Source organism: Pelophylax lessonae (assembly GCF_965119305.1).
Source record: "Pelophylax lessonae genome assembly, chromosome: 3".
Lineage (NCBI taxonomy): Eukaryota > Metazoa > Chordata > Amphibia > Anura > Ranidae > Pelophylax > Pelophylax lessonae.
In genome coordinates this window covers 600,016,033-600,042,835 of record NC_138770.1, presented here as the reverse complement: position 1 = coordinate 600,042,835, position 26,803 = coordinate 600,016,033, and the positions used below count along the sequence as shown (strand labels likewise).

The 26,803-nt window shown below is 42.5% G+C and overlaps 1 protein-coding gene across 1 annotated transcript in view; it reads left to right on the top strand.

Moving 5' to 3' along the window:
* The window catches only part of GALNT14 (polypeptide N-acetylgalactosaminyltransferase 14), a 773,014-nt gene that overhangs the window by 509,190 nt on the left and 237,021 nt on the right, over positions 1 to 26,803 (top strand). Inside the window, exon 4 of the mRNA XM_082252551.1 lies at positions 2,927 to 2,994. Within this exon, the coding sequence (XP_082108677.1) occupies positions 2,927 to 2,994 (68 nt within the window). The remainder of the gene's footprint in view (positions 1 to 2,926; positions 2,995 to 26,803) is intronic.

Genomic DNA, 26,803 nt, shown 5'->3' with positions numbered 1-26,803 from the left:
TCCATTCTTGATTCCCCCAGAGGTTTCCCCCCCAATGCATATTTTGCATTTATGTTTTCAGTCCCCAAGTGCAATACCTTACATTTCTCCACATTAAACCTCATTTGCCACGTGGTTGCCCCCTCTTTTATTTTGTTCAGGTCATTCTGTAAGATTTCTGCATCATGATGTGAAGTTATTGCCCTGCCTAATTTTGTGTCATCTGCAAAAACTGAGATTGAGCTAATGATCCCGTCCTCAATGTTATTTATGAATAAATTTAACAAACTTGGCCCCAGAACTGAGCCTTGGGGGGATCCCACTTACTACCCCAGACCAGTTTGAGTATGCGTTATTTTTTACCACCTTTGGACACGCCCCTTTAACCAGTTTTCTATCCAAGAGCAAACCTATTTGTCTAAGCCTGCAGACCTTATTTTGTAAATTAATCGTTTGTGGGGGACTGTATCGAATGCCTTAGCAAAATCCAGATACACCTCATCCACAGGTCTCCCCCTATCTAGCTCACAGCTCACCTCCTCGTAGAATGTTAACAGATTGGTCTGACAAGAACGACCTTTTGAAAACCCGTGCTGATTACTGCTGATGATACTGTTGACTTTAGCAAATTCTTGCATATAGTTCCTTATCATCCCTTCCAGTAATTTACATACTATTAACATCAGGCTGACTGGCCTATAATTGCCTCGGGATATGCCTCTGTCTTTTTTTGAATATTGGTATCACTTTAGCTTTCCTCCAGTCACCTGGTACAGTTCCTGTCAAAATACTATCTGCTAAAAAATGTATTTCCCATAGGAATGCACTGTGATATGCTTTTGTTTAATTTATGTTCCTAAAGCATTCCCATTTTTTCCTCAGTGGTCAGTGTTCCTAGGGTTTGGTCCCAGTTTGTATTCTCTATTATGGAGCACAGTTTAGGAAAGTTTGCCCTTCTGAAGTTTAGGGTTCTTATATTCCCCTCTTGCCTTGCTATCTTGTGATTTACGTTAAATGTGATCATCCTGTGACCGCTAGAACCCAAGTTGTCCCTGACTTCTACAACTGAGATTAGATCTGTGCCATTAGTAATTAATAGATCTAGCGCTGCATCCTTTCTAGTAGGAGAATCCACCAACTGAGACATGTAGTTGTCCTGTAGGATATTCATGAAGAGATGGGCCTTTAGTGAGTGTGCAGTCCCCTCTTCCCAGTCAATGTCGGGATAATTGAAGTCCCCCAATATGATGACTGGCCCCAATTTTGCCGCGTTACCCAACAGTGATAGAAATTCCAGCTCAACCTCCTCCCTTTGGTTGGGTGGCCTATAACATACCCCCACTATTACTTTCCCCTTTACTTCTTCCCTATGGAGTTCTACCCACACGGATTGCACCTCCGTACTCATCCCTTCCATAATGTCACTCCTTTCTACCACCCTTACATTATTTTTGACAAAGAGACATACCCCTTCTGATACACAGAATACCCTTGGACATTGGCCAGCCAGTTGTGTGAGGGGTCGCACCAAGTTTCTGTTATTCCCACAAGGTCTATGTCCTCCTTATGTATTAACAGTTCCCTTTTCTACCATAGGCACCACTGAACTATGCACTTCCCCTTCCCTAGATCCTATATCCCTAGGTTCTTCCATCCTCTCCTTCCACTAGCATTCGATGACTTGCACCAGTCACTTTGGCAGCATTGGTCTGCTCACTACCTCATTCACCATGGAACTGAAGTCATTGGTCTGCACATTATCTGTCATGTGCCTTGCGCTGTTTTTATTTAACCTTATTTTTTATTTATTTTTTTGTGTCTTTAGATTTTTAGGCTATATTGTTAGTGTTATCTGTAAGCACCGGGAGTCTAAGAGTAACGTAATTTCGATTTTCTGTATATATGTATTGTACATGTGGAAGAATTGACAATAAAGTAGATTTGAATTTGAGTTCCAACTCATCCATTTTATTAGCTCGGCTCCTGGCATTTGCGTATACCCCTCTTAGTTTTGTATAAGTGGATAGAGAATTGTACTTAAGTTTATTCCTGTTTGGTTTGAGGTTTGTCCACACAGACACCCCCCAGTGGTTGTTGCTACGGTTCTACTGTCGCTGCTGACCCCAATAATACCTTCTGTCCTTTGCTCCCTGCTAGCTGACTCTACCTCTGAGCTCTCTCCCCCAACACCTAGTTTCCTTTAGATTTACCTTAAACTATGTAGTGAGAGGGCCTAAATGATTGAATACAAATTCAACGTGTTTAGGCTTGGCCTCCTATTTTATGGTTTTGGTAAATCTAAGGGAAAAATGTACAAGAAAATTGTATAGTGTATGGCCAGCCTTAGGCCCCTTCCACATGGGGTGGACTCTGCCAGGAGTCCGCCTGCTCATCTCAGGATCTTTCCGCTGATACCCATTGAGCAGGTGGATGGCATGGTCATGTCTACTCCGCTTATGCAGAGCAGACAAAGACACAGCCCACTGTCATCTATGTGCAGTCTGATGTATACGGACTGCTAGACAGATGGGGGATGGACTGATCTGTTTTTTATCAGATAGAATCGCATGTCAGAGGGTGTCAATGGACACAAATCTGTTGACACCCACCACTCCATAGAGGGTAATGGATGGTCCAATCGGGTCCACCTAAATGATGACAGGTGGACCCGATTGGTCCACCCATGTGAAAGGGACACTACACTGTGGTTTAGTGTGTTTAAAAAAATGTCAACCACCCCAATGTATAACTAGTTGTAAACAAGGTTTAGTGTGTTTGAGTACAAGAAACTTTTGGCACGGCGCCTCTCTCTAAAAAAACTAACATTGCAATATCTTCCCAACACTAAAACCCAGCATACCATGAAACTATGCACATGTCTACTACTACTACTGATTTTGGTATTTTGAAATGAAATAACAGGCTTCTTTTTTTTCTCTTTTTGCAGTGTGTTAAACAGAACACCTATGCACCTTATCCATGAAATAATACTCGTGGATGACTTCAGCGATAATTGTAAGTTTAATGTTTTCATTGCTCCATCTAAAAGGCCTAAAACATGCATTATGGTATGGTGCTATAATAGTAAAAGAAAGATTCTGCTACCAGCTCCTAGGATTAAAAGAAATTCTCAAAGTTCTCACACATTCTGTAGGCACTCCTGATACTTTGCCAATGCCACTAGTGTCACATAAAATCTAATGTTGAAAATGAAGTCCAGATCTGTACAGGAAACACATCCTACCTGCGCCCTTTTTTCCTTATATGCATGAGAAATATTCCCAAATACACCTACTGCAAGCTCTGTGCTGACCTATCAAAATATGTTAGTGCTAAAACATTTGGAAATGGGAAGAATGTCAGTCGGCTGTCTGTGCTCTGCTGCATTAATTCATTATTGCTTCATGTTGTGATAAGCTGGCCATACATTATACAATTTTCTTATTCAATTTCCTGTAGATTTACCTTCAACTATGTAGTGAAATGGCCTGCCTGATTGAATTGAAAGTGTTTAGGTTTGACCTCATATTATGTGGTTTTGGTAAATCTAAAGGAAAACTATAGAAGAAAACTGTATGGCCATGGCCAGCCTTACGAGAGAAAGCTTTCCAACAGGACCACAAAAGCAATACAAATTCATTTTGTTAGCATTAAAATCCTACTCAGATTTTTATTGCTGCCAGTGTCTCCATTGGGGTCTTTGCCATCACTTACTTTTGTGCCAAACAGAGACAGGAAGTGATGGGGAATTCTCCCCAAATAGAGACAGAGCAATAAAAAAAATAAATAAATAAATAAAACCCTCAAACCTATTATACTTAAAGTAGAACTATACAAAACTTTTTTTTTTTTATAATTTTGGACAGAGTTATGGAGGGTTATAAACCCTTTCAGTTTTTTTTTCCTATCTGCATCCCATTGGGGAGATCACTTCCTGTCTCATAGCCAAGACAGGAAGTTAGAGGAAAAGCCTGCAAATTAAAGGAATCCTTTGGGTCCCCCCAAAACTAGAGTCCCCATTGGAAGAGTTTCCCTCTATTACTTTTCTGGGGACAACCCAACATTTGGGATCTTCTTTTACTTTCAAAGATAATAGTAAACAGGACAAATACACTGCTCAAAAAAATTAAAGGAACACTTTGAAAACACATCAGATCTCAATGGGGAAAAGTATCATGCTGGATATCTATGCTGATATGGACTGGGTGATGTATTAGGAAGAAAAGGATGCCACATCATTTGATGAAAAAGAAAATGATCAACATACAGAGGACTGAATTCAAAGACACCCCGAAAATCAAAGTGGAAAATGATGCAGCAGCCTAGTCCATTTTGCTGAAATTTCATTTCAGCAACTCAAAATAGTGCTCAATAGTTTGTATGGCCCCCATGTGCTTGCGTGCATGTCTGACAACATCGGAGCATGCTCCTCATGAGACAACGGATAGTGTCCTGGGGTATTTCCTCCCAGATCTGGACCAGGACATCACTGAGCTCCTGAACAGACTGAGGTACAACCTGATGGCTTTGGATGAACTAAAACATAATGTCCCTGAGGTGTGCTATTGGATTTAGGTTAGGCGAGCGTGGGGACCATTCAATGGTATCAGTTCCTTCATCCTCCAGGAACTGGCTGCATACTCTATTCACATGAGGCCGTGCATTGTCATGCACCAGGAGGAACCCAGGACCCACTGCACCAGTGTAGGGTCTGACAATGGGCCCAAGAATTTCATCCAGATACCTAATGGCAGTCAGAGTGCCATTGTCTAGTCTGTAGAGGTCTGTGCGTCCCTCCATGGATATGCTCCCCAGACCATCACTGACGAACAACCAAACCGGTCATGCTGAATGATGTTACAGGCAGCATAATGTTCTGCACGGCTTCTCCAGACCCTTTCATGTCTGTCACATGTGCTCAGGGTGAACCTGCTCTCATCTGTGAAAAGCACAGTGGCGGTTTTTCCAATTCTGGTATTCAATGGCAAATGCCAATAGACCTCTATGGTGCCGGCAGTGAGCATCTGGCCCACTAGAGGACGTCAGGCCATCAGGCCACCCTCATGAAGTCTGTTTCTGATTGTTCGGTCAGCGACATTCACACCAGTGACCTGCTGGAGGTCATTTTGTAGGGCTCTGGCAGTGCTCATCCTGTTCCCCCTTGCACAAAGGAGCAGATATCGGTCCTGCTGATGGGTTAAGGACCTTCTATGGCCCTGTCCAGCTCTCCTAGAGTAACTGCCTGTCTCCTGGAACCTCCTCCATGCTCTTAAGACTGTGCCATCCTGGAGGAGTTGTACTGCCTATGTAACCTCTATAGGGTCCAGATATCACCTCATACTACCAGTAGTGACACTGACTGGAGCCAAATGCAAAACTAGTGAAAACCAGTCAGAAAAGATGAGTAGGGAAAAAATGTCAATAACCTCCACCCGTAAAACCATTCTTGTTTTGGAGGTTGTCTCATTGTTACCCATCTAGTGCACCTGTTGTTAATTTCATTAACACCAAAGCAGCTGAAACTAATCAACAACTCCCTCTGCTACTTAAATGACCAGATCAACATCCCAGGTGTTTAATTGACTTGATGCTATACTCTGATTAAAAAGTGTAACTTTAATTTTTTTGACCAGTGTATATAGGGTGAATCTCCCTAACAGGGGTGTAATAGACAGCAATAAATACCTGGCAGGTGTTCTAATCTCTTTCCACCCTGTCCTAAAATAAAAGAAAATGTGCCTTTAGTTATACTTTTTAAACTTCTGTCAGGTTTTTAATGGAAAAGAGCTTACCTCATTTTATTCCCATATGATGCATGTCAGACTGAACTCACCTCATCGATTGTAATATTTCTTGGTTAGCAATGTGTTAAACTGTGAGCAGTACAATTTGAAAGACTCATCTTAATGCATGGGTGCACTACCTGTGGCCCTCCAGCTAGTGCGGAACTACAAGTCCCATCATGCCACGGCCTTTGGGAGTCATGCTGTTAAATGTCAGCCATGCAATGCCTCATGTGACTTAAAGTTCTGCAACAGCTGGAGGGCCACAGGTTGAGCACCCATGAGTTAGAGTCTGGACTGGCTCAAAATGGCTTAATAAAACAATTTGATATCTATGGTTGTGGGTATTGTCACAGTTAGGTCAAACTTTCCTTTCTGTGTAGAACCAAGTAATTTTCCTAATCAAATAAATTGGCACAGAAGAGCAAGACATTTCTCCCTTGATGCCAGAAATGCTAGAATGTCACTACAGGGGCAGAACAAATCCTCAATCATCTGACCAGCAAGAGAGTGATGCATAGAAACAAGTATGCTGAGCATAGACTTGGGAAATTTTGGGGCAATTTCACTTTCGAGTAGGTTTTGAATAATGACTAAGCAGATCAAGGCAGCTTTCCAATAACAGTTTTTGGAAAAAATGTCAAGAGAATTAGTGGTTGAACTGAAGTATGGTTAATAATTGCTACCAAGCGTTCTGGTTCATGACCATCATTAGAGTGAATGGTAAGGATAGGTTAGAGAAGTGACTCCAGGGGACAATAGCTTTATAACTGCTTGGTTTTGATTCTGAAGGTACAAAGCTGGGAGCCTCCCAGTGCAAAAATTTAATGAACCAATCTTAACTACACTAGATCACCAAAAGTATTGGGATGCCTGCCCAGTCTTAGTCTGTATGGTTCAATAATGAGTTGGCCCACCCTTTGCAGCTATAACAGCTTCAACTCTTCTGGGAAGGCTGTCCACAAGGTTTAGGAATGTGTCTGTGGGAATGTTTGACCATTCTTCCAGAAGCACATTTGTGAGGTAAGGCACTGATATTGGATGAGAAGGCCTGGCTCATAGTCTCTACTCAAATTCATCCCAAAGGTGTTTTGTTGGGTTGAGGTCCAGACTCTGTGCAGGCCAGTCAAGTTCCTCCAACCCAAACTCGCTCATCTATGTCTGTATGGACCTTGCTTTGTGCACTGGTCCAAAATCAATTGGTGTAGGGGAGATTATGATGTGGGGTTGTTTTTCCAGGGTTTGTTCCAGTGAAGGGAACTCTTAAGCCATCAGCATACCAAGACATTTTGAACAATTTCATGCTACCAACTTTGTGGGAACAGTTTAGGAATGGCCTCTTCCTGTTTTAACAGGACTGCACGCCAGTGCACAAACAAGGTCCATAAAGACATGGATGAGCGAGTTTGGGGTGTAGGAACTTGACTGGCCTGCACAGAGTCCTGTCCTCAACCCCAACACCTTTGGGAGGAATTAGAGCAGAGACTGCGAGCCAGGCCTTTTATCCAACATCAGTGCCTGACCAGAAAAATGTGCTTCTAGAAGAATGGTCAAAGAATCCCACAGACACATTCCTAAACCTTGTGGGCAGCCTTCCCAGAAGAGTTGCAGCTGTTATATATATGGGTGGACCAACTCAATATTGAACCTGCAGACTAAGACTGGGATGCCATTAAAATTCATGTGTGTGTAAAGGCAGGCGACCCAATACTTTTGGTAATATAGTGTATTTCCAGAGGCAACTTAGTTGTAAGCCTAAGAAACTACTGCAAAGAGATGATTTGGAGGAATGCCTGAAAATGAGGATGTACAGTAATAGAAGGATAGAAATAGTTAGATAAAGTTTGGCTCATGTTGGATGTTTCCTGGATTTGGTATAGGTGTCATCTATGCGGTGCCATACAGCCTACTCAAATATACATTTGTTAAATTTATAAATATAGTTAATTGTAGCAACCAACCATTGTTCCTCTGTCATATACATCAGCAGTAAACTGCAGTCGAATTGGATGCAATGGGTTACTGCACATCGTCTGTAAATCAGGACGAAATCAGGACAGCTAAAATAGAGCACGAGAGACATATAGCGGAAGAGAGTAAAAAGAACCCCTAGAAATTCTTTAAGTATATAAACAGTAAGAAAGCGAGGCCAGAACACATTGGCCCCATAAAAGACGATAAGGGAGTTTTGGCCACAGAGGACAGGGCAAAGGCGGTAGTGTTAAATAAATTCTTCTCTTCAGTCTTCACAAAAGAATCAGGGGGCTACACTAACCCAGCTTGTAAGGCCAAACTAAACAACACACCACAGGAAATACCGCCATGGCTAACAGAAGATAGACTTAGAACTAAACTAGAGAAACTTAACATAAATAAATCACCGGGACCGGATGGCTTGCACCCGAGGGTTATTAAAGAGCTCAGCCAGGTGATTGCCAGACCATTATTCTTGATCTTTAAGGATAGTTTACAGACGGGTATGGTGCCAGCTGATTGGAAAAAAGCCAATGTGGTACCAATATTTAAAAAGGGGCCGAGATATATCCCGGGTAACTATGGGCCGGTCAGCCTAACATCAGTAGTCTGCAAGATTTTGGAGGGGTTGTTAAGGGACCACATACAAGACTTTAGTAATGAAAATGGTATTATTAGTAGTAATCAGCATGGATTCATGAAAAATCGTTCTTGCCAAACCAATCTATTAACCTTCTACGATGAAGTGAGCTGCCACCTAGATAAAGGTAAGCCTGTGGATGTGGTGTACCTGGACTTCGCAAAGGCCTTTGACACCGTTCCCCACAAACGCTTACTGTTCAAACTAAGGGAGGTAGGTATGGACCATAAGGTGAGTACCTGGATAGAGAACTGGCTCTAGGGGAGGTTGCAAAGGGTGGTGATTAATGGGGAGTGAAATATAAAATACAGCGCTGAAAATGAAATCCTATGCATATATGGAAAAATAAATACAATCGAAAATAACGATAAAATTCTGGAACAGTCCAATCCACCCATGCATCATGGCAAGTGAAGAGATCCGTCTAATAGGTGCTTGAAAAAAGTGAGAACCTCCACCACATGTATAGTGACCAATTGGCCTCTTACCGAATACAGGTGACCAATGCTCTCACAAAGGTCAACAACGCTTTTGCTCAAGGCAGGACGACCAGATTCCCAAAATGATGACAGAAGCTCCTAGATTTCTTGGATCTCCTTCCAAGGATAGGATCTATCATGCAGTGTCCCTCTCAAACATGGAATAGAGACAGGGAAAGACCATGGTGCAGTATGTTCCAAGTAAAAGCGTTTATTTAAAATAAAATGCACTCACCACACGTAAGAACATGAGGGACCTTAAGAATAAATTTCAATGATCGCTGGCGGGCGATGCATTCAAACCGGCTTGTGACGTCGACGCTGACAGCTCCGCCTACATGTTTCGCAGGCAACTGCGTCATCAGGGGGGGAGGGAGCAGCGTAATAGACGTCTTATATAGGTCGATGGAAACCGGAAGTGCAAGCGGTCAATCGGCACGCCCTCCGAGGTCACACAGGAAGTGAAACCACGTATGGACCGCATTGCGACACCGGAAGGGGTTCTCAGACCTTAGAGCTAGAGGCTGATGAACCGGAAGTGTGCCTTCGTTCCGGAAACAAAACAAATGGTAATCTCCCGGAGAGATACATCCACCTACCCCGGGAAAGATCATTAGGCAATAACTCATTAAACATGAATAAAAAAGGGTATATGTCCACAAATGGGAAATATTACCAAAAGTATATCAAAAAAAATTAATTGTTGTAAACAGCCCCATAGACCATCCAAGGACCCATGGGAGCTAGTATGTAAAACCGGAAGTAGATCTCCAAACCCAAAACTGGGAAGAGATACAAGATTTAAAATCAAAAAGAGTCGAGGTCACAAGCCAGAAGAATTATCAATATAACAAACATATACAATGGTGATATAAAAATCCAAAAAGTATATAATAACTCAAAGCATACAAGTTAAAAGGATGTGTACAGTCTAACACAACTTGATATAAAATTCAGAATCAGAAAATGATTGTATACCAGCATGTTAATCCATAACAACATAGAACACAATGTCCAAGGTTAACTGTTATTAATGAATGAATTAAGATCCAGGTCTACATTCAAACCAGATGGCCTAAGGCATTTGAGGAGATAAATCCATCGGGTTTCTAACTGTGAGATGCCTCTACGTAGGTGGCCACCCCGCCAGTTAGATTGGAAAAGATCAATGACCATAAATGAGGTCCCTGTAGGGTCCCTCCCATGGTATTTGTCATAATGTTTGGATAGGTTGTGCTTCGGAAAACCCCTGCGAATATTGCCGATGTGCTCATTCATTCTCACCCGAAACTCCCTAATGGTACGCCCTACATAGTGTAGCCCACAGGGACAGGTGATTAGGTACACTACATTTTTAGTGCTGCATGTTGCAAAACATTTGATGTCATAGGTTAAACCCGTCGCATTGCACAAAAATTGAGTGTACTTCCGCTGTTTCAAATGATTAATTGAACAGACGGCACAACGTCTGCAAGGGTAAAACCCATCTCTGTCAAAAAAGAATTTAGGTCTAGTGGGAGGATCAATGATGTTCGGTGCTAGCCTTAACCTTAATGGGGGGCACCCCTAAAGACAACCGGGGGCTGGTCTGGAATTAAAGAACCCAGAACCCTATCACTCTTCAAAATGCCCCAATGTTTGGTCAAAATTCTTTTCACCAAAAAATGGTGAGAAGAATAGGACGTAAAAAAGGAAAAACGAGGTGAAAACCCAGTAGTCTCCCCCACTGGCCCGTTAATAGATAAAACCTCCCTCTCAGGGTACAAGATTAGATTCCTATCCATCTCTGCAGTGGCACGAATGGCGGAGTCAAGTTCATCTGATCCATAACCTCTGTCCAGGAATCGTTCTTTTAGTATCTTGGCCTCCTCAAGGAAGTCCTGCAGCAAAGTACAGTTTCTCCTGAGTCTCCGAAACTGACTTTTAGGGACACCTTTTAGCCATGGTCTATGATGACAACTCTCTAGGCTGATGAACCCATTACGGTCCGTTTCTTTAAAAAACGTAGATGTGATTAGTTTATTGTCCTGGACCCGAATCCTCAAATCCAGAAAACTAATCTCCTCACTACTGATGTCATGTTTCAGGGCTATGCCGCGATCATTGTTGTTCAGAGTGGAAAAAAAGGACTCTAGAGAGTCCCTATCTCCACCCCAAATCAACAATATATCGTCGATATAGCGCCCCCAATATAGAAGTTCAGGGATGTTCTGTCCATAAATGACTTCACCTTCCCACCTGGCCATGAAGAGGTTAGCCATTGAGGGGGCAAATTTCGCCCCCATGGCTACACCTCTGCACTGCACATAGTGGGTACCACTATAATATATTATTTTAATAAACGCTTTTACTTGGAACATACTGCACCATGGTCTTTCCCTGTCTCTATTCCATGTTTGAGAGGGACACTGCATGATAGATCCTATCCTTGGAAGGAGATCCAAGAAATCTAGGAGCTTCTGTCATCATTTTGGGAATCTGGTCGTCCTGCCTTGAGCAAAAGCGTTGTTGACCTTTGTGAGAGCATTGGTCACCTGTATTCGGTAAGAGGCCAATTGGTCACTATACATGTGGTGGAGGTTCTCACTTTTTTCAAGCACCTATTAGACGGATCTCTTCACTTGCCATGATGCATGGGTGGATTGGACTGTTCCAGAATTTTATCGTTATTTTCGATTGTATTTATTTTTCCATATATGCATAGGATTTCATTTTCAGCGCTGTATTTTATATTTCATTTTCTGATCACACCGTGGTTTATGACAGCTGCTTACACTGGTAGCGCGGATATTCAGTTTGTTTGTATTCTTTTGTATGGTTTATTCTGCTGCTTCCCACATTAATTTTTAATATGGATATCTTTGAGTTTAGGGCTTCGCATACCATTATTACAGATGATCTGTTTAATGGGTCTAGCCCCCCTGCTGATAGCAACGATAATATCAATGGTATCTTTTTGAGGTTAAAGAATGTTTTGACTAGCGAATTACATCTCAACTGGGACATTGTCTTGCTGGAGAAGTGTATCTCTGACAAGATAGTGCCGAGGCATTTGAGATGGGAATTAGCCCCCTACAATGGGGATACCGATATTGAAGAGTGGTTCCAGTTCTTTAACCAAGCTGGGATCTCTCTTCTCAATTTTTTGATTACTAAAAAGAGGAGAAAATTGACCAAACTGGATGAGGAGGTCACTAAGATCAAGGGCCAATTAGAGCCCCTTAAAACTCAGGATGAGTATAAAAAATGTTCTGATGACCTCCAGAAATATTTGGAGAAAGAGGAGGCCGATCAGAGGAATAAAAAGAGGAAAAAGTACCTGAGAGATACTGACGATTATAGGAACAACAAAACTTTCAAGTGGCAGGCTAAGCTTGAGACTGCTTCTGCTGAACCCCCCTCTGTGCCACCACTACCTAATCGCGGACTGGTCCCTCCTCGGACCGCCTCGCCTATGGTTCAACATGTCCCCCTCCCCGCTCCCCCACGTCGTGGAAGATCGGGAAGGGGCAGGAGAGGTAGAGGGAGGGCACCTAATAGAAATCATTCTGTTCCCTCAAACCGTTTTGAGGTCCTTAGAGGATTTGAACAGTCACCTGGTGATCGCTATATCACTCAACATCCCAATGAGGGTTGGAACAGACAGGGTGATTTCCAAAGGGGTCAGGGCGATTATGGTCCTCCCGAAACCCCCCCTTATAGAGGTACCCCGGATTTGAGGAGACCTTACCAATATGATTATAGAGAAGAATGGCCCCAACAGGATGTAAGGTCACATGCCCCCTCGGGCCATGGTCAACAGTTTTTTCCCGAGGGAAAGAACAAATTCAAAAGAAGGTTAGACCAAAACGAGGGTCCAGGGGGGGTAGAAGACTCAGGGCAAAAAAGAACAAGGCGGGCCTAAGGGACCAAGGTCTTTTCAATCTGAGTAATTCAACATTGAGTGAGGAGGAGAAGCTTGTTCTTGGCGCGGGTATGAAGTTTGTACCTCCTCGCAGCCTGAACAAGTTTAATGTATTTATAGATGTACATAAATACGTCAGGAAGTTGCATGTCCAGAGATACTTAACTTCCAACCCTATTAGAAGTACCATCCCTAATTCAGATGGCTTTAGACATTCATCTCTAGCCAATGCATCACTTTTCAATCCGCCAGTGAATCTTCCACCCACTCTGAATGTGTTCAGGGATGTGGTACTGACGGATTTAGAAAAGGTGAATTGCAAGAGGGTGTACATGGATCCCAAATTTAAAGTGGGTATGGATTCCCTTAAAAAACGTAATGACATTGTGGTACGCCCGGCGGATAAGGGCGGAGGGGTAGTGATCTTGAATAAGGTGGACTACTGTGCAGAAATGCACAGGATATTGTCCGATCAGGACACCTATCGCCCTTTGCCCAAGAATCCCACTGCTTCTTATAAGAAGGATTTGGTCTCACTGGTGGAGGAGGGTTATAAGCAACAAATTTTGAATAAAAAGGAGAAGGAGTTCTTGATTCCTGTGGCACCTCGTATACCCATCATGTACTATTTGCCCAAAGTCCACAAGGACCCTCTCCACCCCCCAGGAAGACCTATCATTAGTGGCATAAACTCTATCACATCTAAAGTAGGGCGCTATATAGATCATTATCTCCAACCCATTGTCACCACTATGCCATCATACATCAGGGATACCACCCAGGTGGTTAGATCTCTGGATTCTTTTGAATGGAGAGAGGGCCTTCTGCTGGCAACAGCGGATGTGAATTCTCTCTACACGATTATCTCTCACCATCATGGACGAGAGGCTGTACAATATTTTCTTCGGGAGGATGCGTCTCTTCCTAGAAAACAACAGGAGTTCATACTTAACCTTATGGATTATGCGATGGGGCATAATTTTTTCTGGTTTGGTGGTACCCACTATGTGCAGTGCAGAGGTGTAGCCATGGGGGCGAAATTTGCCCCCTCAATGGCTAACCTCTTCATGGCCAGGTGGGAAGGTGAAGTCATTTATGGACAGAACATCCCTGAACTTCTATATTGGGGGCGCTATATCGACGATATATTGTTGATTTGGGGTGGAGATAGGGACTCTCTAGAGTCCTTTTTTTCCACTCTGAACAACAATGATCGCGGCATAGCCCTGAAACATGACATCAGTAGTGAGGAGATTAGTTTTCTGGATTTGAGGATTCGGGTCCAGGACAATAAACTAATCACATCTACGTTTTTTAAAGAAACGGACCGTAATGGGTTCATCAGCCTAGAGAGTTATCATCATAGACCATGGCTAAAAGGTGTCCCTAAAAGTCAGTTTCGGAGACTCAGGAGAAACTGTACTTTGCTGCAGGACTTCCTTGAGGAGGCCAAGATACTAAAAGAACGATTCCTGGACAGAGGTTATGGATCAGATGAACTTGACTCCGCCATTCGTGCCACTGCAGAGATGGATAGGAATCTAATCTTGTACCCTGAGAGGGAGGTTTTATCTATTAACGGGCCAGTGGGGGAGACTACTGGGTTTTCACCTCGTTTTTCCTTTTTTACGTCCTATTCTTCTCACCATTTTTTGGTGAAAAGAATTTTGACCAAACATTGGGGCATTTTGAAGAGTGATAGGGTTCTGGGTTCTTTAATTCCAGACCAGCCCCCGGTTGTCTTTAGGGGTGCCCCCCCATTAAGGTTAAGGCTAGCACCGAACATCATTGATCCTCCCACTAGACCTAAATTCTTTTTTGACAGAGATGGGTTTTACCCTTGCAGACGTTGTGCCGTCTGTTCAATTAATCATTTGAAACAGCGGAAGTACACTCAATTTTTGTGCAATGCGACGGGTTTAACCTATGACATCAAATGTTTTGCAACATGCAGCACTAAAAATGTAGTGTACCTAATCACCTGTCCCTGTGGGCTACACTATGTAGGGCGTACCATTAGGGAGTTTCGGGTGAGAATGAATGAGCACATCGGCAATATTCGCAGGGGTTTTCCGAAGCACAACCTATCCAAACATTATGACAAATACCATGGGAGGGACCCTACAGGGACCTCATTTATGGTCATTGATCTTTTCCAATCTAACTGGCGGGGTGGCCACCTACGTAGAGGCATCTCACAGTTAGAAACCCGATGGATTTATCTCCTCAAATGCCTTAGGCCATCTGGTTTGAATGTAGACCTGGATCTTAATTCATTCATTAATAACAGTTAACCTTGGACATTGTGTTCTATGTTGTTATGGATTAACATGCTGGTATACAATCATTTTCTGATTCTGAATTTTATATCAAGTTGTGTTAGACTGTACACATCCTTTTAACTTGTATGCTTTGAGTTATTGTATACTTTTTGGATTTTTATATCACCATTGTATATGTTTGTTATATTGATAATTCTTCTGGCTTGTGACCTCGACTCTTTTTGATTTTAAATCTTGTATCTCTTCCCAGTTTTGGGTTTGGAGATCTACTTCCGGTTTTACATACTAGCTCCCATGGGTCCTTGGATGGTCTATGGGGCTGTTTACAACAATTAATTTTTTTTGATATACTTTTGGTAATATTTCCCATTTGTGGACATATACCCTTTTTTATTCATGTTTAATGAGTTATTGCCTAATGATCTTTCCCGGGGTAGGTGGATGTATCTCTCCGGGAGATTACCATTTGTTTTGTTTCCGGAACGAAGGCACACTTCCGGTTCATCAGCCTCTAGCTCTAAGGTCTGAGAACCCCTTCCGGTGTCGCAATGCGGTCCATACGTGGTTTCACTTCCTGTGTGACCTCGGAGGGCGTGCCGATTGACCGCTTGCACTTCCGGTTTCCATCGACCTATATAAGACGTCTATTACGCTGCTCCCTCCCCCCCTGATGACGCAGTTGCCTGCGAAACATGTAGGCGGAGCTGTCAGCGTCGACGTCACAAGCCGGTTTGAATGCATCGCCCGCCAGCGATCATTGAAATTTATTCTTAAGGTCCCTCATGTTCTTACGTGTGGTGAGTGCATTTTATTTTAAATAAACGCTTTTACTTGGAACATACTGCACCATGGTCTTTCCCTGTCTCTATTCCATGTTTGAGAGGGACACTGCATGATAGATCCTATCCTTGGAAGGAGATCCAAGAAATCTAGGAGCTTCTGTCATCATTTTGGGAATCTGGTCGTCCTGCCTTGAGCAAAAGCGTTGTTGACCTTTGTGAGAGCATTGGTCACCTGTATTCGGTAAGAGGCCAATTGGTCACTATACATGTGGTGGAGGTTCTCACTTTTTTCAAGCACCTATTAGACGGATCTCTTCACTTGCCATGATGCATGGGTGGATTGGACTGTTCCAGAATTTTATCGTTATTTTCGATTGTATTTATTTTTCCATATATGCATAGGATTTCATTTTCAGCGCTGTATTTTATATTTCATTTTCTGATCACACCGTGGTTTATGACAGCTGCTTACACTGGTAGCGCGGATATTCAGTTTGTTTGGATTAATGGGGAGTACTCGGATTGGGCGGGTGTGGAAAGTGGGGTCCCCCAGGCTTCTGTCCTGGGGCCAATCCTGTTTAATTTATTCATAAATGATCTAGAGGAGGGGATATCGAGCAAAATCTCAGTATTTGCGGATGATACTAAACTAAGCATGCCAATATCTTCAGGGCAGGATGTGGAAACCTTACAAGCGGACCTGAACAAAATTATGGGGTGGGCAACTGCATGGCAGATGAGGTTCAATGTTGAAAAATGTAAAGTAATGCACCTGGGTGCCAGAAACCAGAAAGCAAGCTACTCACTGGGGGGGGACCTCTGGGTGAGTCTAGGATGGAAAAGGACCTGGGGGTACTGGTAGACAACAGGCTTGGCAGTGGCATGCAATGCCAAGCCGCTGCAAGCAAAGCCAACAGAATACTGGGATGTATAAAAAAGGGGATTCACTCCAGAAATAAAGAGATTATTCTCCCACTATACAAGACTCTGGTCCGGCCACATCTGGAGTATGCTGTCCAGTTCTGGGCACCGGTCCTCAGGAAGGATGTGCTGGAACTGGAGAAAGTCCAGAGAAGGGCAACAAAAATAATTAGGGGAATGGAGGACATCAGCTATGAGGAAAGACTACAAGCACTGAACTTATTCTCTCTGGAGAAGAGACGATTGAGGGGGGATATGATATCAATGTACAAATATTGTACTGGAAACCCTAGCATATGGAAAAACCTATTCAGAGAAAGGAAATACAATAAGACGTGTGGCCACTCACTAAAACTAGAGGAAAGGCGGTTTAACCTTAAAATACGCAGGGGGTTCTTCACTGTAAGAGCAGTAAGGATGTGGAATTCTCTTCCGCAAACAGTCATATCAGCAGGGAGCATTGATAGTTTCAAAAAACTATTAGATCGGCACCTTAGAGACCACAACATACAGGGGTATACAATGAATGGTTAACAGTAGACACACACACACATCATAGGTTGAACTGGATGGACTTATGTCTTTTTTCAACCTCACTAACTATGTAACTATGTAACTATGTCTGTTGCTACTTTCTGGTTTTATTAAATTAGCCAGAAAAATCTCTGAAATAGCAATTTATCTGTAAGCTTGCTAGCCATCTTTCCCTCCTTTCTTCTGGTCTCCAATATATTTCCTGCTCCGAGCTGGAGAAAGAAAGGTAATAATTGATTACACTTTACAGCTATAAAAGATCCCGACAATTAGAATTTTTAGCTACATTTAACCAGTAAAAGATTGCAGGACTATATAGCAAACTATGACAAATGTTCCTCTGAAGGAAGATGCTGAAAAATGGATGAGTTTAATAACTTTTAATGAGTTCATTAAATACCTCTTAAGTCTGTGATGAAAAGTCATGAAAGTCAATGAACAGTTATGCCAGTGTTTGAACCACAAGATATTTCTCTTTCTCTCTGCCTCTTTCTCCATAAGGGAATTGGTAAGGATACAGGCAGGGCCAGATTAACGTAGGGGCTATTGGAGCTGCAGCTCCAGGCCCCTACCTTTATATAGGCCCCGGGTTGGCCATATTCACTGTTACCGCTCTTCTGTCACTTGTAAACACAGAAGTCTGGCTTCTATGCTCGCTTCCCCAGGCAGCTCCCTCAGAACCTCCCCACACAGCACGAAGGCCGGACAAGGAGGGACAGTTGCCGATGCATGGATGTGTTTATGGGCTTCAGAGACAGCATCCCATGTTGAATTAGGCATGCATGGCTGCACCCTTCCTCCTCTGGGTGCATGCCAAGGCACGGCCCTTCAAAATCCTCAGCACCAAGCCCATGATGCTCATAATCCGGCCCTGGATACAGGGCCATGTTTATTATATGGTTATGTAGAAGACTATGTATAGTATAAAGAGGAACCTAGAACAATATTGAGTTAAAGTAGTTGTAAACCTCAGACATGAAATATCTATAGTGTGTACCTGTCCCAATTAAGAGCTCTAAGAGGTGGATTTACTAAAACTGGAGAGTGCAAAATCTGGTGCAGCTGTGCATGGTAGCCAATCAGCTTCTAACTTCAGCTTGTTCAGTTAAGCTTTGACAAATAAACCTGGAAGCTAATTTATTTAAAATAATAAAATAAAAAAAAAAAAAAATAAACAGATTCTGCACTCTCCAATTTTAGTAAATCAACCCCTATATGTCATTTTGTCTACTGATTCATTCCTCTGCTATCAGCATGGGTCACTTCTGAAAAGTTTTCCTGACACCAAGAGAAAAAAAGTGACAGGGCAGGGAGCTCCAGCTGATTAACAGCCTCAGCTCTTTTCCTGTGAGCTGTGTAAAGGGGTGTGTCCCTTCCCTCCAATCAGCTCTCTCTCTGCAGAAGGTAATTCCAGCTCTGCGCCCCCTTTTTTTCTGACAGCTCAGACAAACTTTATAAACTCTGCACTCTGGACAGATGTAGAGGGGAGAGGGCAGCAGAAAAACAGGTGCAACTTATGTAAGAGGATTTGTTTCATCTTTGTGCATCACCTGAGGCAAGTCACTTTACTGGGTATATGTAAGGGTTTACAACCACGTTAACCACTTTAAGACCGGAAGGATTTGCCCCCTTCCTGACCAGGCCCTATTTTGCGATGCGGCACTGCGTTACTTTAACGGACAATTGTGCGGTCATGCAACGCTGTACCCAAATGAAATTTACTACGTCCTTTTTTTTATCACAAATAGAGATTTCTTTTGGTGGTATTTGATCACCTGTGCGATTTAAATTTTTTGTGCTATAAACAAAAAAAGAGCGACAATTTCAAAAAAAAAACTATATTTTTCACATTCTGCTATATGACATTCCCCCCCAAAAAAAAAAAAAAAAAAAATGTTTTTAACATTTTAGGCCAATTTGTTTTCTGCTACATATTTTTGGTAAAAAAAATCTCAATAACCGTATTTTGATTGGTTTGCCCAAAAGTTATCGCATTTACTAACTACGGGAAAGATTTATGTCATTTTTTTTTTTACTAGTAATGGCGACGATCTGCGATTTTTTTTGTAGGACTGCGACATTGCGGCGGACAGATCGGACCCCTAACTGACATTTTTGACACTTTTGGGGGGACCAGTGACATTACTACAGTAATCAGTGCTAAAAATATGCACTGTTACTGTAATAATGCCATTGGAGGGAAGGGGTTAATCCTGTGGGTGATCAAGGGGTTAAATGTGAGCTTAGGGGAGTGATTCTAACTGTGGGGGGGGGGGCGTGGCTTCTGAAATTACCATAGAGACATGTTATCCTATATAGCAGGATCACATGATTTCTATGATCATCCCAGGAAGAAGAACGGTCGGTTGTGTTTACAACGGCCGAGCGTCCTTCTCTCTCAGCGGGGAACGATCGCGGGTGTCAGGCGGCAATCAGAGCCGCCTGACACAGGCATTGGCTCCCCCGCTGACAAGCCTCCTAGACTCCCGAGAGCGAGCGCCGTACATGTACGGCGATTCGCCCAGGAGCAGGTGCAGTAAGTGGTTAAAGGAAAAAAAAAATCTATGTTTTTTACTTACTGTTCCCCCTTTTATCGTAGGTTCTCGTCTCTTCAATTCACCTTTTTTCTTTATATCCTCCCTTCTTCCCCTCTTCTCTCTTTTACTCTCCTCTCTTCTACTTTCTTTTTCTTTTATATATTGCTCTTGCCTTCACTCTTTTCTATTCTCTTCTCTTCTACTCTCCTTTTTTTTTTTTTTACACCCTTCCCTCCTTTTTCTTGTAAATCCTTCCCTTGCTTCCTCTCCTTTCTACTCTCCTATTTTCTACTCTTCGTTTACATCCTCTCTTTTCTATTCTTATTTTATATCCTCCCCTCCCTTCCTCTCTGTTTTATTATCCTTTTCTGTTATATCTCTTACTTTTTGCTAATGTGCTGATCACTTTTCTATTCTTCTTTTCTTTTTAAAGCAGAACTACACTGTATCTGATCACCACAAAGTAAAAATGCTATTTAATTAATTTTGAATATTCAAAGAAAACGCCCCCATCCATCCAAATCTCCATGCTTTATTTTGCTGAGAAATCACTTTGAAAAACACCCCCTTGCATTTCTGGCCGTGGCCATCTTAAATAAGGGCAGATGGTTCATGTAGCATTGACTTCCTGGAATCCATTCGCCCTTAGCTCAGGCATACAAGCATGAGGGTGTGCTTAGCTGGGAAACCCCCCCCCCCCCCCTTTCAGAAGACTCCTGGGATGTGTGACATTATTTGCCTAGGCAAGAAACCAGGAACTAACTGAAGAAATGTAGGCGAAAAGTTAGTTCTACTTTCCTATCTATTTACCAATGTTAGCAGCATAAGAATTCAAAATATTCAATGTTGATTGAGAGAGTGAAGTTCCGCTTTAATTACTCCCCACCTCTCCTTTCCTCTTCTATATATTCCCCACTCTTGTACTATCCTTTCTTTTTCTATCATCCCTTTCTCTTTTTTCCTTGCTGCTTTTTGCTCATCTTATATCATCCATTACCTCCTCTCCATTTCCTACCTCTCTTCTTTTTTACTTGCCTCCTCTCTTTTTCTTTTTCCCTCCTCTTCTGCTTTTTTGTCTACTCCCCTCCCCATTCCCTCCTCTTCTGATTTTTTGTCTACTCCCCCCCCCCCATTACCTCCTCTTCTGATTTTTTGTCTACTCCCCTACCCATTCCCTCCTCTCTTTTTGTCTCTACTTCTTCCTCCTCTTCCCCCTTCTCCCCTGCTCTTCCCTCCTCGCTCTTCATCTTCTCTCCCTCTCTCTCCCCTCCATTATCTTTTTTTACTTCCTCATTCATTGAGGATCCCACTTTTAAGGCTGTTGGGGATTGTGGGAGCTTACATCACAAATAGCAGGAATCATTCCCCGTTAACCTGCAGCTTTAAAAGCGGGACTCATTGGATCACACCAGGCAATTCGATTTTAATCAAGGGACAGGGAGCCTGTTCTTCTTGGGAATGTGGGCTTGTTGTCTGATGATCAAAATGCTCTCTCTTTTTTTTTGACCAAAGGGAACTTTGTACCACTTTTTACCAGTTTATTAAAGCAGAACTACACTATATCTGAGCACCACAATCCAAAAACGCTATTTAATCCATTTTTAGTATTCAAAACAAACTCCCCCATCCATCTGTGTCTCCATGCTTTATTTTGCTGGGAAATCACTTTTAACCCCCCCCCCCTTGCATTTCTGGCTGAGGCCATCTTGAGTAAGGGCAGATGATTTATGTAGCATTAACTTCCTGAAATCTGACCTTAGCTCTGACATGCAGGCAGGAGGGTGTTAAAAGAGAAAAAAACTGCGCTAATAAAAATATAAATCAACATTACCTAAAGCAACAACTCAGCTGTGAGGTATGCACAGTGAAAAAGTAAACAATTGTGTAAAGAGCTGAACACACATATAAATAGTGTTATATTAAAAAAAATCAGCAAATTTAAGACATTCAAAAATAATCCCAATAATGTGATAGTCCCAAATAAAGGATAATCAGTCCTTGTAGATAAACACAAATGATTATCACAACAACCGTATTACAAATTATTACAAATGTTGAAAAAAGTAAAAATGTAGAAAAGGAATTCTTCCAGTGCTAGGATATCCAATCACCACAAATCGAGTGCAACCTTCACCTTATAAATTGCACGCTTACCGGATGGTATGGACCCCCCTATCACAGAGGGTCAAACACACTTTCGGCTAATTCCCAGCCAGGGCTTTTGATTGTGCTCTCATGGTAGATGGCCTCAAAACCTCCTCCAGATTCCCAATGGGTCAACACAGCAAGGATGGATGCCAGGATTATCCACAGAACACTGAAGGCGAGGATCTTCCCACAAACAGTAGATCTCATAGGATTTCCCAAAAAGAGATAATGTTCGCCATAGTGTAAAACCAAACTACTTTATTCAGATACAGTGCCTTGCGAAAGTATTCGGCCCCCTTGAACTTTTTGACCTTTTGCCACATTTCAGGCTTCAAACATAAAGATATAAAACTGTAATTTTTTGTAAAGAATCAACAACAAGTGGGACACAATCATGCAGTGGAACGAAATTTATTGGATATTTTAAACTTTTTTAACAAATAAAAAACGGAAAAATTGGGCGTGCAAAATTATTCAGCCCCCTTAGGTTAATACTTTGTAGCGCCACCTTTTGCTGCGATTACAGATGTAAGTCACTTGGGGTATGTCTCTATCAGTTTTACACATCGAGAGACTGAAATTTTTGCCCATTCCTCCTTGCAAAACAGCTCGAGCTCAGTGAGGTTGGATGGAGAGCGTTTGTGAACAGCAGTTTTCAGTTCTTTCCACAGATTCTCGATTGGATTCAGGTCTGGACTTTGACTTGCCCATTCTAACACCTGGATATGTTTATTTGTGAACCATTCCATTGTAGATTTTGCTTTATGTTTTGGATTATTGTCTTGTTGGAAGACAAATCTCTGTCCCAGTCTCAGGTCTTTTGCAGACTCCATCAGGTTTTCTTCCAGAATGGTCCTGTTTTTGGCTCCATCCATCTTCCTATCAATTTTAACCATCTTCCCTGTCCCTGCTGAAGAAAAGCAGGCCCAAACCATGATGCTGCCACCACCATGTTCAACAGTGGTGATGGTGTGTTCAGGGTGATGAGCTGTGTTGCTTTTACACCAAACATAACTTTTGCATTGTTGCCAAAAAGTTTGATTTTGGTTTCATCTGACCAGAGCACCTTCTTCCACATGTTTGGTGTGTCTCCCAGGTGGCTTGTGGCAAACTTTAAACAACACTTTTTATGGATATCTTTAAGAAATGGCTTTCTTCTTGCCACTCTTCCATAAAGGCCAGATTTGTGCAGTATACCACTGATTGTTGTCCTATGGACAGAGTCTCCCACCTCAGCTGTAGATCTCTGCAGTTCATCCAGAGTGATCATGGGCCTCTTGGCTGCATCTCTGATCAGTCTTCTATTTGTATGAGCTGAAAGTTTAGAGGGACGGCCAGGTCTTCGTAGATTTGCAGTGGTCTGATACTCCTTCCATTTCAACATTATCGCTTGCACAGTGCTCCTTGGGATGTTTAAAGCTTGGGAAATCTTTTTGTATCCAAATCTGGCTTTAAACTTCTCCACAACAGTATCTCGGACCTGCCAGGTGTGTTCCTTGTTCTTCATGATGCTCTCTGCGCTTTAAACGGACCTCTGAGACTATCACAGTGCAGGTGCATTTATACGGAGACTTGATTACACACAGGTGGATTCTATTTATCCTCATTACTCATTTAGGTCAACATTGGATCATTCAGAGATCCTCACTGAACTTCTGGAGAGAGTTTGCTGCACTGAAATTAAAGGGGCTAAATAATTTTGCACGCCCAATTTTTCAGTTTTTTATTTGTTAACAAAGTTTGAAATATCCAATAAATTTAGTTTCACTTCATGATTGTGTCCCACTTGTTTTTGATTCTTCACAAAAAATTACAGTTTTATATCTTGTTTAAAATACACATGGATAAGAAAAGCCAGTCGATTGCAATAAAGCGCCTGTCCTTTCGAGTAAATATTATACACTTTCCAATTTATTTACTATTGCTAGCAGCAAAAGGATTAAAAATAGTCAATATTGATTAAGAGAGTCAAGTTCCCCTTTAATATCTTTGGGTGATATAAATATTAGCCCGGTGGGTGAATAATGGTCATGGCTCTCCGTGAAATTCTGGATAAAGTGCTGCAGCTGTTTTCCCAGTGTGCTCCTTATTTAGAATTTGGAGTTTAGTCTTCTTCTTATGGCAGTGAAGCTCACAATGTAAGCAAAAAGTCTCTGGGAGTTAGTTATTCTCGCTTTGGGACATTATACAAGGAAGTCCTCCAGGGTCTCCTGTCCTGATCACAGTCTGTTCATGGGGTTGTTGGTCTGTCTCTGCTGCCCAAATTCACACTTTCTTCCTGTCTTTCTTTTTCTGTTTTCACCCTCTGTATATTCAACCAATATCTAGTTTTCTGGCCATAGGGAACCTCCAGTTCTATTGGATTATTTTTAGTTGTACCACAACATAGCTAAAGGTAATCAAGGTATATTTTATTGTGCAGAATATTAACAGCTTCCGGACCGCCTACGGCATATATACTGTGGCAGGGTGGCCCGACAGCGCAAAATCACAATTTTGTGCAGGAGATGTCGGTTGGGGGCGCACGTCGCGCGTCGCTAGAGCGCCCCTCCCTTCGTGATTGGACACAGGGGGAGCCAATCAGCAGGTCCGTTGGCCACAATGGCCGTTGGGACCCACCGATCGTTCAGCATTATGACAGATCTGGTCTGTCTAAGTAAACAAGGCAGACAGCCATTCTGTCACAGAGGAAGAGAGAGCTCTTGTGTTTCAGCTAAGCTGAAACATAGATCTCTCTTTTTCTTTAGTGCATCCACTCCCCCTTCAGTTAGAAAGCACTCCCTAGGAGCACACTTAACCCCTGGATCACCCCTGGTGTTAATCCCTTCCCTGCCAGTGTCATTTATACAGTAACAGTGCATTTTTTTTAGCACTGATCACTGTATTCGTGTCACTGGTCCCCAAAAAGTGTCACTTAGTGTCAGATTTGTCCGCTGCAATGTCGAAGTTCGGCTAAAAATCGCTGATCGCCACCATTACTAGTAAAAACAATAAAAAAAAATAAAAAGACTATAAGGCTGCATTCACACTGGAGCGTAGCGATTTTTACCGTGATTTTAACCGCAATTTTACCGCGATTTTTCAGGCGTTTTTGGAGGCAGGCATTGACATCTATCAAAAACGCTGGTAATCAGCCCAAAAATAAGCTCATGTACTTTTTTCAGCTACAGGCGTTTTGCTTCAGGCGTTAAAACGCTCAGATGTGAACAGGGGCCATTTAAATGAATGGGGTTTTACTTGTTGGGCGTTTTGGAACGTTTTTTTTGAGCGTTTTTGGAGCTGAAATACGCTCAAAAACACCCAGGTGTGAATGGAACCTAAAGCTATCCCAAAATTGTAGATGTTTTAACTTTTGTGCAAACCAATCAATATACACTTATTAGGATTTTTTTTTATGTGGCAGAATACATATTGGTCTAAATTGATGATTTTTTTTTTTTATTGGGAATGTTTTATAGCAGAAAGTAAAAAATATTGTTTTTTTTTTTTCAAAATTGCGTTTTTTTTTTTGTTTATAGCGCAAAAAATAAAAACCACAGAGGTGATCAAATACCACCAAAAGAAAGCTCTATTTGTGGGGAAAAAAGGACAACAATTTTATTTAGTTACATGGTTACATGGTTGCACGACCGCTCAATTGTTCGTTAAAGCAACGCAGTGCCGTATCGCAACAAATGGCCTGGTCATTAAGGGGGTAAAACCTTCTGGAGTTGAAGTGGTTAAAGTGGCTGCAGTTCTGCGGTAATCCTGTCAATTTATTATCTAAGCTGTGCTCATTATTAGTTGGAACACTCTGGTTTTTATGTTTCCAGCTATAAATATATACAATTACAACTTCTTCTAATTAACTTACTTGGGAAAATGTGTCGCATATATTACTGAGCACATAGCAGGGATTTTATAACATAAAAGTGACAGAATTTTTATTCCTCATTATTCTTTGTGGGTTGTGGAGCAGTTTTTTTTAGCTGTTTAGTATAGACTAGGGGTACTAAGTTAAAATTCACCGGGTTCTGTTTGTAAAATTTTCTTCTAGCGGAGGTCCGAGTGTCAAATTGGTGCTATGAGACCTGTGTTCTTCTAGTGCAGAAAAACATAGATATCTGCACAAGTGAGAAAAAGCCCTTACATCAGTGTCCTCAGTCCCCCCTCAAAGCACATGCCCCCTTTTACATCACAGACCATCAGAGACCCCCCCATCCTATTTACAGACCGTCCCATCACAGACCCCCCTATCACAGACCCCCCTCCATCACAGATCCCCTCCTCACAAAAGACCCCCCTCAAACACAGACCCCCCATCACAAACCCCCCTCCATCACAGACCCCCCCTCCATCACAGATCCCCTCTATCACAGATCCCTCCATCACAGACTGCCCCATCACAGACCCCTCACAACAGAACCCCCTCAAACACAGACCCCCTCACCACAGATCCCCCCATCACACAACCCCCTCCATCACAGACCCCCCTCCATCACAGATCCCCCCATTATAGATCCCCCTCCATCAAAGACCCCCTCTATCACAGGCCCTCATTCATCAAGGACCCCTCATCATAGACCCCCCCATCACAGACCCCCTCCATCACACATCTCCCATCACAGACCCCCTCCATCACAGTTCCCCCTCCATCACAGACCCCCCTCCATCACAGATCCCCTCCTCACAAAAGACCCCCCTCAAACACAGACCCCCCATCACAAACCCCCCTCCATCACAGACCCCCCCTCCATCACAGATCCCCTCTATCACAGATCCCTCCATCACAGACTGCCCCATCACAGACCCCTCACAACAGAACCCCCTCAAACACAGACCCCCTCACCACAGATCCCCC